The sequence below is a fragment of the Tribolium madens genome, unplaced genomic scaffold, assembly GCF_015345945.1.
Source record: "Tribolium madens isolate multiple individuals breed KSU strain unplaced genomic scaffold, Tmad_KSU_1.1 Scaffold_97;HRSCAF=244;Tcas5.2_LG3a, whole genome shotgun sequence".
NCBI lineage: Eukaryota > Metazoa > Arthropoda > Insecta > Coleoptera > Tenebrionidae > Tribolium > Tribolium madens.
The window spans coordinates 5,291,888-5,305,539 of record NW_025401069.1 but is presented as its reverse complement, the minus strand read 5'-3'; the positions used below and the strand labels follow the sequence as shown (position 1 = coordinate 5,305,539).

The following is a 13,652-nucleotide window of genomic DNA, read 5'->3' as shown; positions in this document are numbered from 1 at the left end:
ACATTTGTAGATAATTTATTACAAAAATCAATTTGTAGTTATTTCAGTATTGTCAGTACTCTTGACTTCTTTCTTTTTCTTTGAAGCGTAGCTTAGACCTGCCTTATCAAAATCTAAAGGCATAACACCTAAATCACCACTGTATCTATTTTTACAAATCTACAACAATATGATTTAATTAATAACTGAAAAATAACAGCAAATTAGACAAACTTGTAAATATTTTTTTCCTCTAGTAGATGTCAGTCTTTTATCTTGAATAATAAATACATTGTCAGCCTCTTGTGACGCTTTGGCTCCTCCAAAAATAGAACTTGTGGTGAGATTTTCTTCATCCCTTTCTTTCCTGGGATGGATTACTAGCGTAACGTGGCAATTTTTTCTTGTAGCAAAGGTGCGAAAAGCCGCAATTATCACATCTTGTACCCAAAACCGATCCATATGTCTAGAATCTTCAGTAATTCCCATCATAAACTGGACATTATCAATGATAACATGGGCGATATCATGAACATAAGTAGCGTGTTCCACAGCATCCATTACGACTTTAATCGTTTGTTGGCCATGAAACGTCATAAAATAGATAGGCAAAAGTTCAAATTTATCAGCCAAACTATCAAAACGGGACAAATCTTGATCAAGAGGAAATCCAGCGTATTGCTGCAACATCGTCCTTGCTAAACGAACGTTTCGTATCTCAAAACTGCCCCACAACGTATTCACCTAAAGCCAAAAACAGAGCTCAAGTAATTCAACAGAAATTATACATACACCTTGCATTGCCAGATCTAGGGAATATTCACTTATAAAAGTCGTTTTACCGCAACCTGTAGGTCCAGTTATCACAGTTAGTTCGCCCCTTCGGTGCCCTCGTAATATTTTATTCAAAGTGGGAAACCGTTTCCACTTTACTCCCTCGACCTGGAGTTCAAATTTTAAAAAGTAATTACAAAACGTTGATACAAACCTTGTCAATGTTTTGCAAATCGGAGAAAACATCTTTTCTCAAATTTGAAAAATTTGTTATAGACTTGTGCCATATTGGCTGGGCTGAATTAAGAATAGATTTAAAGTCTTGGCCTTCAACAACATGTGGCAAAAGTTGTTTTTCATTGGGCCTACAAATTTTTATTTAAATTTCAGTATGTTGATATGAATAGAACAAACCTAACAAAAAAGCACCTCCTTTCGCCCAATTTTTTTGCAAAATGTCTTGCTGAATCCCATGATTTTAAATCATTACCAAACCATAGAATTAATTTTTGAAATCTTTCCAAAGTTGGTAAAACATACTGAGATAAACTGTTTACGCCATTTGGTAAACATACAACGTTTAAAGTTACTTTGGAATTTAAAAGTATTAAAAAATCAGGTATATTGGGCACTAAAATGGCAGTTTCTCTATTTTTTAACGCTTTTCCCACGATTAAACCTCCGTACATTATATGAGGAATTATCACATCTTCCCCATTTTGATGACTTATTTTCCTGTATCCTACTGTTTCAGATTCAACATTTTCCAAAGGAAAGAAGAGATTCTGTAGTGGCTTATCTATCCTTACATCTAGGTTTTTAATAGATTCACTTGAAATTATCTAAAAGAGATTAAATTAATTTTGTTCAATTGATAGTAAAATTCTTACTGGAAGCTTAAACTTATTGAGAATTTTTTCAAACTTATCACTATTTATCAATAAATCACTTGATTCCCTGACTTGTTTTAAAGATTCTAGTAGTTTCTCTTGATGATCCAACACGTTGCAAGTTTCTGGACCTTTTTTAGTTTTCTCCTTTTTTGAATTAAAATAATGATCTAGGAAATTCCACTGTCCAGTAAACTTACATAATGAACACATAAACATTCCTAAAATTACTTGAATAGTCAATAACACGACTTGAAAACAAACAAACCTGTGGCCTTATTAATGTATAACTTGTGTATATTACTTTTTGCTCGTTTAGTACAAAAAGGACACGCAATTATAAAGCACGTAAAACCCTCATCGAAACTTATTTTTTTGCTATTGAGGACCCTTTTTATCAAGGTGGAAGATACTTCTGGTATGTCTTCAAACGGAACATCAGTAAATTTTCTGGTTTGTACACTTAAATTCAACACTTTTTTACTCAAAAGAGCAACCCTATTTAACTTTAATAACTTTACAAAAAACATTATTTAAATATGATATAAAAAACTTGTAAACAAAACATTTGCGCCATCTTACTCAAACGTCAAAAAATCAAGTATGCAACATAACATAAATGTTACTAAATTTTTAAAATAATATTCTAAGAACGTCTATTACATCAAAATTACAACTAACATGCAAATGATTTCGGCAAATACTTTTATCTCACAACTGAGGTAAAAAAATTAAATAAGGTACAAAATTTATTTGAAATTAAGGGCTTTAAATTTTGTTATGTTGGTAGACAATTTTTTAGGTTAAGGTGTTGTAACCTCAATTGCACGTGTTATTTTTTTTATCCAGTTGTCTTTCTAATTGCGAAAATGGTACGAAGACACAATAACCAGTTGCCGGAGAACCTGCCACAATTGCAAAATCTTATAAAACGTGACCCAGCCTCATATCATGAAGAATTCATGCAACAATATCAACATTTCCAAAACACAATTCAAGTTTTTGAGTTAAGCCCTGATCAAACTAACAAGACTTTGGATGATTTGGTCATGTTTATGGCACAAGTTTCCCATTGTTATCCCAAGGAACTTATGAACTTTCCTCAACAACTGATTGATTTATTAGAAAAAAATAGTACAGTTCTGAACAGTACCATGAGAATGACCTTCTGCCGAGCTCTTATCCTTCTACGGAATAAGAATTTATTGGCCCCCACGGACCTATTGGAGTTATTTTTCAAGCTTCTGAGATGCCAAGACAAGGCGCTGAGGTCGTTTTTGGAAACTCATATAATCACAGATATAAAAAATTTAAACGCTAAACATAAAAATGCCAAATTGAACACAACTTTACAGAATTTTATGTTTACAATGTTGAAGGATACAAACTCAAGAGCGGCAAAAATGTCTGTTGATATCATGATTGAACTATACAAGAAGAATGTTTGGAATGATGCAAAAACCGTGAATGTCATTGCTTCTGGCTGCTTCTCCAAGTTTACAAAAGTAAGTGAATTAATTAGTTATAACTGTTATAAAGTTGGACCTTAAGGTAATGGTAGCTTCAATGAAGTTTTTCTTGGGGAAAGACACTGAAGAAAAGGAATCTGATTCTGATTCTGATGAAGAAATAGACCCCAAAGAAGTGATGATGGCCAACAAAGTCAATAAAAAGACCAGAAAAAGAGAAAAACAATTGAGTAAAGTTAAAAAAATGGCGTCAAAGGCATACAAGAAGAAATCTGCAGCACCTGTTTTTAATTTTTCTGCTTTACATTTGATCCATGACCCACAAGGTAAGTAAATCATTATATAATTTCTCATTAATTTACCAAAAAAATTCAAGGCATGGCTGAAAAACTCTTTAACCAAATAGAAACAACAAATAAGAGATTTGAAATTAAAATTTTAACACTTGATGTTATATCACGGCTTATTGGATTACATCAACTCTTCTTATTCAGTTATTATCCTTATATTCAACGATTTCTACAGCCGCATCAACGCGAAGTAACGAGAATATTACAATTTGCTGCACAAGCAAGCCATGAGCTGGTCCCTCCAGATGTTATTGAACCTGTATTAAAAACTTTAGCCAACAATTTTATTACTGAGAGAAACTCATCAGATGTTATGGCTATAGGACTGAATGCAGTGCGTGAGATATGCTCAAGATGTCCTCTTGCCATGAATGAAGATTTATTACGTGATTTAGCAATGTATAAAAACTACAAAGATCGAGCTGTAATGATGGCGGCTAAATCTCTTATCCACTTATTTAGAAACACAAGGCCTGAGTTACTTCATAAGAAAGATAGAGGGCGTCCTACTGAAGCAACTGAAGAACTTGGCTCAATAAATTATGGGCAAGTTGATGCTAAAGATTATGTACCAGGGGCTGAAGTACTTTTAAAAGAAGATGACGAGGAAGTTGAGATTGATTCAGAATCGGGCTCCGATGATGAGCAGTGGATTGATATAAAACACTCTTCTGATGAGGAGGAAGAAAGTGGTGACAATAGCAGTGAACAGGAAGCAGAAGAAGAGGAACAGGAAGAAGAAAATGAAACACAGGAACGCAAAATACTGAGAGCGAAAAAATCGTCGGAAGATAAATCTAAAAGAGACTTGGCACACAAAATAACCATCGACCGCATTTTAACTGATGAAGACTTCAAGAAAATTGATATGGCCAACATTAGAAAACAGGTTCAGGGCCCTAAAAAAGGAACAAAGCGGAAAATCGAAGAAATTAACCGAAGTGAGCCGTCTGAACTTGTCAAATTGGGAGATATAGAAAACATATACAAGAAACGAAAGCATGATAAACAAACAAGAGTTGAAAGTGTTAAGGCGGGACAAGTGGATCGAGAGAAATTTGGATACAAAGATGGGAGATTGAACATTCACTGCTCAAAAACGAACCGGGAAAAAAGGAAAACGAAAAATTACCAAATGGTGAAACACAAAATGCAAAGAAAGGGAAAACGGAGTTTCAAAGACAAGCAAATTGCGTTAAGAAATCACTTGTTAAAGTTGAAAAAAATGAAATAATTTTGTATTTTTCTTGTTATTTAACAAATTATAAATAAATTAAATAAAAAATATTTTTGATGAAGCAATCACCCGAATGAAATGTCAAACTTTTGACACGTGACGGGTCACATAACCTAAATGCGTTCCATAACCGCAATCCCTTTATAGTGTCACTTTACCAGTTACTCATGTAACACAAGTGAATGCATGTTAATGTAAATGTTTTTGTGATAAAACACTCACTTTGGTAATTGTATTAATTTTGTATTCAAACCGCCTGTACAAAAATACATTAATTAATGTTTGGATCTTGAAAAAAAAAAAAAGAAGCAATTATAGGTATTTTTAATTTTACATATTAACAATTATTTATTGTCCTCTTTTAGGTTGAGAAAAAACAAGTATTGAAAAATGATGGACCGCGTGAATAAAGATTTGCTTCCTATGAAAGCACATTATTTTCTATTTAATGCAGGTAGGTGTCTTATTTTTTGTTTTAATGGGGAGCTTCAAAGTTACGTTACCCCTTGCAAACCCAAAATTAATAAACTAGACACTATTGAACTTTGGTACTCACAGTAATTTCAGTTTTTTAATTACATTGTCATTTTTTATTAGAGAGTAACATTTATGCTACTATTGTTATACAACGTTATCTCTTATTGTATGATTACAATAATATAACGATCACATAATTGGAACATCAACAATTATTGCCATATAAGTAGTCATCTTTTAATATTTAGTTAATGTGTTGCAATATTGCGGATTTTGACTCGAAAGGTCTTATTTCTTTAAACTCCATAAAAATATGTAAATTGCAGTTTTACATAATAATTAAGTGATGTGAAAATTATCATGTTTTACAGACACAATGACTGATTTTTGTTCGTAATTAAATACAAATTTAAAATGCGTTAGTAGATACTTTTATTGCAGAATTTGCATGTTAAAGGAATAAACTATGTGTTTTCTTGGTTCTGCAATTAAACTACATACTGATATTATGTTTAGATTACACATTATAAAAGGCTTATTAAAGTAATAAAAATGAGCTAAAAGATGATTTATTTTGAATTTTTTATAAAGTCGTAAGGTTTCAAAATAGTTATTATTAACTTGTTTTAATGTTCTGCAGTTAAATGAGGAATATTCGAGAGAGAGGAAGATTCGAGAGAAACAAATAGTTATAAAACAATGTAAAAATGGTATTTTGTTACGAATTTATTACATTTTTTAAATGATAAGTACACAAATGCATGTATAAGTTTTGATTTCAATAATGTAAATAATGAAATAGATCATACGACTCTGGCCATATGGTGTTATCACAACATTGATATTTGCCATACTGTTTATTAAACCTTTAATTATTCAAAATGCTATCGGTTACATGTCTAACTTTTATTAGTTTTTTTGGGTAAATAAAAATTTAAACAATATGTATTTTTTTAAACAGACGTAAAATATACGTAGTGCATATAAAATAAGAATAGTTAAAATAATGATAGCAGACAAACGTTTTACTTTTTATTATTTAGATTTTTAGAAGGCTAAATTTTATTTATTGCCTATTCAATTCCATTGCCTGATTCGTGATTAGGGATTACCTCAGAAGATTGAGGAATGTCATAAAAATCTTTTAGCAAATCATAAAATAATTTTTACCCTATTTCTGCTAATGATTATTACAGCTATTTCTCTAAATTAAAGTAAATTTTAATGTGTTTAAGGTACCGGGCCTGTTCAACCGTTCCTCTCCACATATGCAAGACAGCTAGGGTTTTCCGCTACAATCGTAGGAGTAATTTACACAATTTTGCCTATAAGTGGCATGCTTGCGAAACCGATCGTCGGTGCCATAGCTGACCGTTTCAGGTGCCAAAAACTGATGTTTTTGGCTGCACAGCTATTAACGGCAGCTGCCTTTTTAGCAATCAATTTTTCACCTGAAATCCCGAAAGACCAAAAAGTCCACTTTGCGTGTGACGGTGATGCAGTTTTTGATACTTCACCGCTCACAAAAGTCGAAATTGATGACTGTCTCGTCGACCAGTTCCAGAAAATACCGGGAAATGTTACTTGTCGAGTAATTCTGAATCAAGCGATTTGATCGTTTTCACATTATTATGATTGTAGTTAAGTTGTCCAATGGAGGAGCAGTTTTGGAAAGTGGTAACCCAGTACTGGAACGCGTCGGAATACCAGAATTACCATCCAGATAAATTCGAATTCACTGCGTTTGTTGTTCGGGAAAAAACTGTGAGAATTAACAACGCCACCTATTTTGGTTTTAAATATGTGGAACTGAACAGTGGTAAAACCACCAAAGCTTTATGTCCATGTGGTAAAGAGTGTCACATTTCGACTGTTTGTGACATCACTTGTGATGACTATAATTTGAACAATATGGTCACTCAGACAGCAGTGAGTGATGAAGATGTTTACAGTAAATCACAATTTTGGATCTTCCTCGTACTCATGATATTCGGTTGGGTGGGACAAGCCGTGGTTGTCAGTGTCGGAGACGCCATCTGTTTTCAGTTACTGGGTAAAAAATATAATTTTGTGAACACTGAACAGTAAAAATTTTAGGCGACAAACACAACCGGTATGGCTACCAACGTCTCTTTGGAGCCTTAGGCTGGGGAATCTTCAGCGTCATTGCGGGCGTTATGGTGGACTCTCTGAGTGAAGGTTCTTCGAAGAAGAACTTTGAATCTGCCTTTTACCTCTCCTTTGCCTTTTTACTCCTAGATTTTGCAATTTCTAGTAATATAAAAGTGAGTTTATTAAGAATGTGAGATATTTTATTGAAACGAATTTTTCAGAATGCTCAAACAAATCAGTCTACCAGTATTCTCAAGGACGTGGGCCGATTACTGGTCGAATTTCGCATTGTAGTTTTCCTAATTTGGTGCATAGCAGTGGGCATGTGTACGGCTCTAATGTGGCAGTTCCTATTCTTCCTGATCGAAGATCTTGCCAAAAATCAGGGTTGCGATTCCCAAGAGTGGATCAAGACTCTCGAAGGGATCGTTCAGGCTATTCAGACACTCGCGGGAGAAATGCCGTTTTTCTTCTGGTCGGGGAAGATTTTGAAGCGTATTGGACATATAAATGCAATGTCGCTGGTTCTTTTGGTCATAGGGATAAGATTTACACTGTATTCAGTTATAACCAATCCTTGGTGGTTTTTACCCATTGAGTTTCTCAACGGGTTGACTTTTGGCCTGTTTTATGCCTGCATGACGAGCTATGCAAGTGTCGCAGCGCCGCCGGGGACTGAAGCAACAATGCAGGTAGGTTTTAAAATTTATAACAATAATAAACACGAAAATGAGAAACACACAAACTGTTAGAAGAAAGATTTTATCACTATCGAAGCTGATATTTTCTATTTAATTTGTTGTGTTGAAAAGAGTGTGGAGTTTGTCGCAAAAAGACACTCTACATTCACAGTCTTTTAAACACATCAAATTAAATAGAAATTATCAGCTCCCATAGTGATAACACTTTTAACCAAAATAGGAAAACTAATATTTTTAGACAATTCATTTTGTAGTCACTTTTTTATCGCTTCAATTGCAATTTATTTTTTAACTTAACTTTTTAACAAAACTTGTTAAATCGTTTAGATACTGATTTCTTTAATTTAATTAACTAATTTACTTTTGTCTTTATTTCTTTCGAAAAATATTTCATATTGTTTCATTTAGGGTCGGTTTGCAAAATATTTGACTACAACTATCTTCGCGATAAATTTAACATAATTTTAATAAGTTCAATTCTTAATTAAATATTTATTTTGTTTACTATGAATCACTCTTTATTGAATTTTTAAATGTACCTATAACGAAATTACAAGGCGTCCTAAACTAGAGAGTTTCTATTATTAGCTTAATAGACCAAAATGCATTAAGCATATTCAACTTAAAATAAAAGAAATGATAAAAAATAGAATAACACTATTGCCAGTACCTTTTTTTCTTATATTTAATTAATTACTATAAATATCAATCCTCTTTTTATTCTTCTAATAATAAGTTCTTAGGAACTACGCTTTTTTAATAAAAAACAAATTTAAATTAAATTTAATAACAAATTACATTATATTGATTTTATTTATTTATTTTATTCGAGAATTTTAACAATATGAATTTATTGTAACATTTTTTCTATAGCAAACTCATAATAATGTCAAATATCTCAACATATTTAGGACAATTTATATAAATTTATATAAAATTTATATGTATAAAAGCGACAGGTGACAAATTGACAAATTAATTGACAAGAGCAAAACCTGTTTCAATCTAAAGAAAATTGTATTTTCTGTTTTTATTGCAACCAACTGTATAACCTATACTTGAAAATTATATTAAAAGAGGTTTTACAACTAGATTCGTTTTGTAATCAATTTTCTAATATTGCTTTTAGTTTATTATTAACATATATATTACCGAAAAGGTCTTATCTGAAATATCCTGTAATATTTTGATCTAGAAATTTTTTAAATTTAAACTGTTGTCTAGCTAAGCAACAAAGCAGTTGAAAAATGAAAACATAAGTAGCAGCTTAAAAAGAAAAAATCGGTTTACGTACTGTAATAATAAGGTTGATGTTGCACTAGATAAACAAAGACAAAAAATATGTGTAAAATGAAATAACATGTAATAAGGGTTCCAGAAATTAAACACATATTTTGCATCTTTGTAACTTCTTGTTTTTGAAGAACTGGAAAATAAATGCTTACAAGTACCTAAATTAATGAAAAGCAAATTATTTTTTACAGTTCTGGTAAAAAATTAAATTCTGCAGATTTCATAAATGATTGTTATTATTTAACATTTCCAAAAGACTAAAACTTCTAGTGATGATTTTTGAACGAAATGAATATTTCATCAAAGTATAGAAAAGGTGAAAAATTATTGTTATCCTTATTTTGTTTATGTTATGTTCAATTATGTGCTGAGCCATTTTTTTCTGTCTATATTTTCAATCTAGAATATGAAGAATTATAAGAAACGATAAACAATTATTATAATTTTGTTACTCTTATTGGGGTTATTTTTTCTGTTTAAATTTTATTATAGCATTGCTCGTAACATTGTTATGCTACAATTAATGACACATGTGGTTTAAGCTCTTCCGATAATAATTGCTTTGATAACATGATAATCAGAGGTGTCCTCCACAAGGTACTTGATTGGCTTTTGTTATTTAAACTAAAAACTCAAATGGTTGATGACTACTTATATCCGTTAATCAATAATAAATTTGTCTAACAATACTGACACTCAAAACTTTTAATCTAACAAACTTTTCCTAATGCAATATTGCACTACACTTATTGAACTTTAAATTTAATTGTCAAGAAATTACATAAGACGTTTTTTGTTGTGAAGGGCCTCGTGGGTGCCATTTTCGAGGGCGTCGGCGTATCATTGGGCAGTTTCGTAGGTGGACTCATATACGACGCATACAACGGCCCTTGGACCTTTAGATTGTTTGGCATCGGGGCACTTATAACATGCTTGTTGCATGCTGGTGTTCAATACCTGATTAAACGATCAGGTAATAAGGGTTCAGGTGGGTTAAAATGAACAAATCGAGTTTTTATTGGCTCATTTACTTAGAACAAAATGGTAACAATCGCAAGTATTAAATTACAAATAATAATTTTTATTGTCAATGACGTAAATAAAACTAAAGTTGTACATTATTTTATTTTTTATTTATTTTATTAGATTATGAGGCTCGATATACGTCGCCTTCCGAGGCCTTTAATGCTCTCTATGACGATCAACAAGAAATGACATTAGTCGAATGACAACACGTGGATAAAACGCTTTTGCAACGACATTCAACTTTAAGCAATGAAAAATACGATTTTTGCTATGGTAGAGCATTACTTAACGGTGAATTTTGTCGAAGCAAACCTAATGTGATAGCTACGTAATCCCTGCCTTAATCTGAAACATCAGTGGCAAATTCCACAAAATTATCATCGTCCTTGACCCACATTTAAATAAACACTGATGTTTCATTACTTGAATATTAGAATTGTATCTGATTTAGGATTAGGTACCATTTTTATAAGATTTTTGTCTCAAATAATTATTGAAATTTAGTTATGTTACGCTCAGGGATCATAAAAAACTTAAGCCGGCTTAAGTTACAGACGAATTTATTAAATCCTTTTATTACTTAAGTATTATATTGTTTCTCGACTGTCCTCGAGTTAACCTTCATTAATCACGAAAGGTTATTTTGCTTACGTAGATTTCTTGTTGTTAGCTTAGGAATATTTTATTTATAATCAAGCAGAGGGCATTAAAAAAAGTAGAAGAATTTTTTATAAAAATTATGAAATTATTGTGATATCTTGTGAAAGTTATTTATTAGTGCAATTTACTAACAAGTTATCAGTATTTTGGTTCCTTTAATTAACTTTGTAATTATATGTATTATGGTCTCTTTCTACATTTTTTAAGTTATTAATTTGTTACTTACCTTTGTTATCTTATTTCTACTTACCTGTTATAAACTAGTAGTATTGTAACATTAATTTTACTTGTTTTTGTAATTGTATATTTTGTCTCGTGGTTTTGTGCATAGGAAGTGAATAAATTTGTTATTATTAAAACGGTATGTTTTTTTCTTTCCACAAAGGATCACAAACAACTATAAATCAGTGAAGAAATAGTTCGACGTGAATACAGGGGAGATGAAATGCTAGTCTACCCACAAAGTTCCTATTAAACACATGATTACAAAATCATCGATATTTTTAATACAGTATCGATACTTACTCTGTGAAGGCTACAAACGGACTGACGAAAGTGTTAAAAAATTAAACAACGGTATTTATCAACTATGCGCTTGTCTTAGATAAGATTTAATAATGTAATCGTTTCAATTATGTAAATTAAATGACGCTTTTATTGTGCGACTTTCAAAAACAAATATTTTATTGTACGCTTTCCATGTAGTTTCAGAGATAACAAAAACAATAATTTTATAATAATTAGAACACAAAATGTAAAATAAAAATTACCCATTATTTAAAACGTAAAAAAAATTGAAAACAATCATCAAGATCTAAATTTAAAAAATGTATCACCCCCAACTTTACCCACAAAATATAACTATAAAATGAGAATTAAAAGACGCATGCGTTGAGTATCAGCTCGACTTAGCGGTTCATTATATTTCAAAACGAGACCACCACTATTTAATTATTCAGAAATCGTAACTAGTTTGTTGAATGAACTAAATCGAGACGAAAGTGCGTATCAGTTTGATAAATTGTGTGAACATTTTCCAGCCATGTGGAACATAAAACAGCAGGTAAGTGTGGGTAGTTAATGAATTCATTATTATTTTTATAACGTATTTATTGTGATAATAATTGATACTGAAAGGTCAGATTCAGATTTATTTTATCTTTGTTTAAATAAGAATTTGAAGTTGGTGTTTCTAACAAAGTAATAGTTTTGAACGATGTGTAATTGCATCTTAAAATATCTGCAGTGTTGAAACTACGTGGGAGGTGCATCAGGTAAATAAAATTCTCGGACGCCACGTATTTCTAAAAAAATTCTCTGTTTCAAAAGTAATTTGATTTGATTAAAAATAAACTTTATCTGACCTCTTGTATATCATATTAATATAAAAATAATATGTCAAAAATGTTTGAAACTCATTTTTTTCTTAACTTCTCCTATTAATTTATCTGTTTGTTTTAGTTGGCACAGGACGGTTATGTTGTTCTTGAAGATTTCTTATCAGAGACTGAAGTTAACGAACTGAAGGCAGAATGTGATAATTTGATAAAAAATATGCCCGAGGAGTCCAAAAGGGCGGTTTTTAGCTCGGCTGATTCCAATATCTTACAGGTAAAAATATTATTTCGAAAATTGTAGCCGCTTTCATGCATATATTGATGAGCGTCTGATTCACCCACCCGTAATAAATGCCGGTTGTTAACACCAACTAATGACTAATAAATGTAGCAATTAATCAAAACAACCAAAGTAATACGGCTTTAATTGTTTCAGGATAAAGATAAATATTTTTTAGACAGTGCGGATAAAATAAGTTACTTTTACGAAGCAGATGCTTTAGGACCAAACGGAGAATTGAAAGTTAAACCTGAACTGTCTCTAAACAAAATTGGTCATGCGTTACATGAACTGAATCCCGTTTTTAGAAAAATTACTTTGGATGAGAGAGTGAAAGAATGCTGTTTCCAGTTAGGATTTGAAGATCCCGTGGTAGTCCAAAGCATGTACATATTCAAAAATCCTGGCTTAGGCAGTGAAGGTGATTAACACAATTTTTGGCATAAAATTAGGCAATTTTTTAAAAGCAAAATTTGGAAGTTTTCCAAATATGAATCATTTTTTGTTTGCATGATTTAAATTTAACCACTTTTATTTTTTAGTTATTGCTCATCAAGATGCGTCTTACTTGCACACAGAGCCAGTTAAAGTTATTGGATTTTGGATAGCACTAGAAGACGCCACGCTTGAAAATGGGTGTCTTTGGTTTTCCAAAGGGTCACATAAAAGCGGTGTTCATAGACGGTATATTAGGAATCCTGATAAAAATTCCAACGATTTGTTAATCTACACATCGCCACCACCTTATTATCAGAAAAGTGGGTTTACAGCGGTGCCAGTCAAGAAAGGTTTTGTCACATTAAATAAATTATTAATTAACTGTTTATTTGATATGTTTTAGGTACTTGTGTTGTCATACATGGCCAAGTTGTCCACTATAGTGAATCAAACAAGTCACAAAAATCTAGACACGCCTACACTTTCCATATTATTGAACAGAAAAACACAAAATATTCTGAAGATAATTGGTTGCAACTGCCCCAAGATAAACAGTTTTTAAGTTTATACAAAAATTAACATTTGAAACAAAAATATACTCTCTGATTTTTCATTTTATATTTTATTTT

General features: G+C 31.5%; 4 protein-coding genes across 6 annotated transcripts; 3 read left to right on the top strand and 1 right to left on the bottom strand.

The window, feature by feature from the left end:
• On the bottom strand, positions 1 to 2,216 carry LOC123014641 (twinkle protein, mitochondrial). Its single transcript, XM_044413850.1, has 7 exons — positions 1,912 to 2,216; positions 1,644 to 1,864; positions 1,168 to 1,595; positions 968 to 1,118; positions 772 to 921; positions 214 to 723; positions 1 to 159 (listed from the first exon to the last, which is right to left on the bottom strand). Exons 1-7 carry the CDS (start codon positions 2,171 to 2,173, stop codon positions 28 to 30), a joined length of 1,854 nt encoding a protein of 617 aa, XP_044269785.1. The 5' UTR covers positions 2,174 to 2,216; the 3' UTR covers positions 1 to 27.
• Positions 2,217 to 2,441: 225 nt separating this feature from the next.
• On the top strand, positions 2,442 to 4,764 carry LOC123014386 (protein SDA1 homolog). The gene is made up of 3 exons (XM_044413468.1): positions 2,442 to 3,148; positions 3,195 to 3,438; positions 3,489 to 4,764. The coding sequence occupies exons 1-3, from the start codon at positions 2,513 to 2,515 to the stop codon at positions 4,694 to 4,696; spliced, it is 2,088 nt and encodes a 695-aa protein (XP_044269403.1). The 5' UTR covers positions 2,442 to 2,512; the 3' UTR covers positions 4,697 to 4,764.
• Positions 4,765 to 4,811: 47 nt separating this feature from the next.
• Positions 4,812 to 11,326, top strand: LOC123014173 (major facilitator superfamily domain-containing protein 6). Of its 2 annotated transcripts, none has more exons than XM_044413124.1 (8): positions 4,812 to 5,017; positions 5,065 to 5,153; positions 6,412 to 6,767; positions 6,818 to 7,229; positions 7,274 to 7,461; positions 7,510 to 7,980; positions 10,087 to 10,255; positions 10,429 to 11,326. In XM_044413124.1, the coding sequence occupies exons 2-8, from the start codon at positions 5,090 to 5,092 to the stop codon at positions 10,509 to 10,511; spliced, it is 1,743 nt and encodes a 580-aa protein (XP_044269059.1). In that variant the 5' UTR covers positions 4,812 to 5,017; positions 5,065 to 5,089; the 3' UTR covers positions 10,512 to 11,326. The 2 variants fall into 2 exon arrangements, with proteins under 2 accessions (XP_044269059.1, XP_044269058.1); XM_044413123.1 differs by having other exon boundaries at positions 10,087 to 10,270.
• A 121-nt stretch (positions 11,327 to 11,447) lies between these two features.
• LOC123014176 (phytanoyl-CoA dioxygenase domain-containing protein 1 homolog) lies at positions 11,448 to 13,636 on the top strand. Of its 2 annotated transcripts, none has more exons than XM_044413127.1 (5): positions 11,448 to 12,031; positions 12,430 to 12,579; positions 12,742 to 13,006; positions 13,128 to 13,373; positions 13,427 to 13,636. In XM_044413127.1, the coding sequence occupies exons 1-5, from the start codon at positions 12,011 to 12,013 to the stop codon at positions 13,600 to 13,602; spliced, it is 858 nt and encodes a 285-aa protein (XP_044269062.1). In that variant the 5' UTR covers positions 11,448 to 12,010; the 3' UTR covers positions 13,603 to 13,636. The 2 variants fall into 2 exon arrangements, with proteins under 2 accessions (XP_044269062.1, XP_044269063.1); XM_044413128.1 differs by lacking the exon at positions 11,448 to 12,031 and adding an exon at positions 12,098 to 12,242.
• The last annotated feature ends 16 nt before the right edge of the window (positions 13,637 to 13,652 follow it).

What these genes read in the sequence shown, in the direction of transcription:
- LOC123014641 (XM_044413850.1), bottom strand. Translation starts at nt 2,173, where the DNA reads ATGTTTTTTGTAAAGTTATTAAAGTTAAATAGGGTTGCTCTTTTGAGT. An exon ending in ATTTGCAAAACATTGACAAG is followed by an intron (nt 922 to 967) that starts GTTTGTATCAAC and finishes TTTGAACTCCAG; the next exon opens with GTCGAGGGAGTAAAGTGGAA. An exon ending in TAGATCTGGCAATGCAAGGT is followed by an intron (nt 724 to 771) that starts GTATGTATAATT and finishes TTTTGGCTTTAG; the next exon opens with GTGAATACGTTGTGGGGCAG.
- LOC123014386 (XM_044413468.1), top strand. Translation starts at nt 2,513, where the DNA reads ATGGTACGAAGACACAATAACCAGTTGCCGGAGAACCTGCCACAATTG. An exon ending in GCTTCTCCAAGTTTACAAAA is followed by an intron (nt 3,149 to 3,194) that starts GTAAGTGAATTA and finishes TTGGACCTTAAG; the next exon opens with GTAATGGTAGCTTCAATGAA. An exon ending in TTTGATCCATGACCCACAAG is followed by an intron (nt 3,439 to 3,488) that starts GTAAGTAAATCA and finishes AAAAAATTCAAG; the next exon opens with GCATGGCTGAAAAACTCTTT.
- LOC123014173 (XM_044413123.1), top strand. Translation starts at nt 5,090, where the DNA reads ATGATGGACCGCGTGAATAAAGATTTGCTTCCTATGAAAGCACATTAT. An exon ending in CGGGAAATGTTACTTGTCGA is followed by an intron (nt 6,768 to 6,817) that starts GTAATTCTGAAT and finishes TTATGATTGTAG; the next exon opens with TTAAGTTGTCCAATGGAGGA. An exon ending in CAATTTCTAGTAATATAAAA is followed by an intron (nt 7,462 to 7,509) that starts GTGAGTTTATTA and finishes CGAATTTTTCAG; the next exon opens with AATGCTCAAACAAATCAGTC.
- LOC123014176 (XM_044413127.1), top strand. Translation starts at nt 12,011, where the DNA reads ATGTGGAACATAAAACAGCAG. An exon ending in TGTGGAACATAAAACAGCAG is followed by an intron (nt 12,032 to 12,429) that starts GTAAGTGTGGGT and finishes TGTTTGTTTTAG; the next exon opens with TTGGCACAGGACGGTTATGT. An exon ending in AGCGGTGCCAGTCAAGAAAG is followed by an intron (nt 13,374 to 13,426) that starts GTTTTGTCACAT and finishes GATATGTTTTAG; the next exon opens with GTACTTGTGTTGTCATACAT.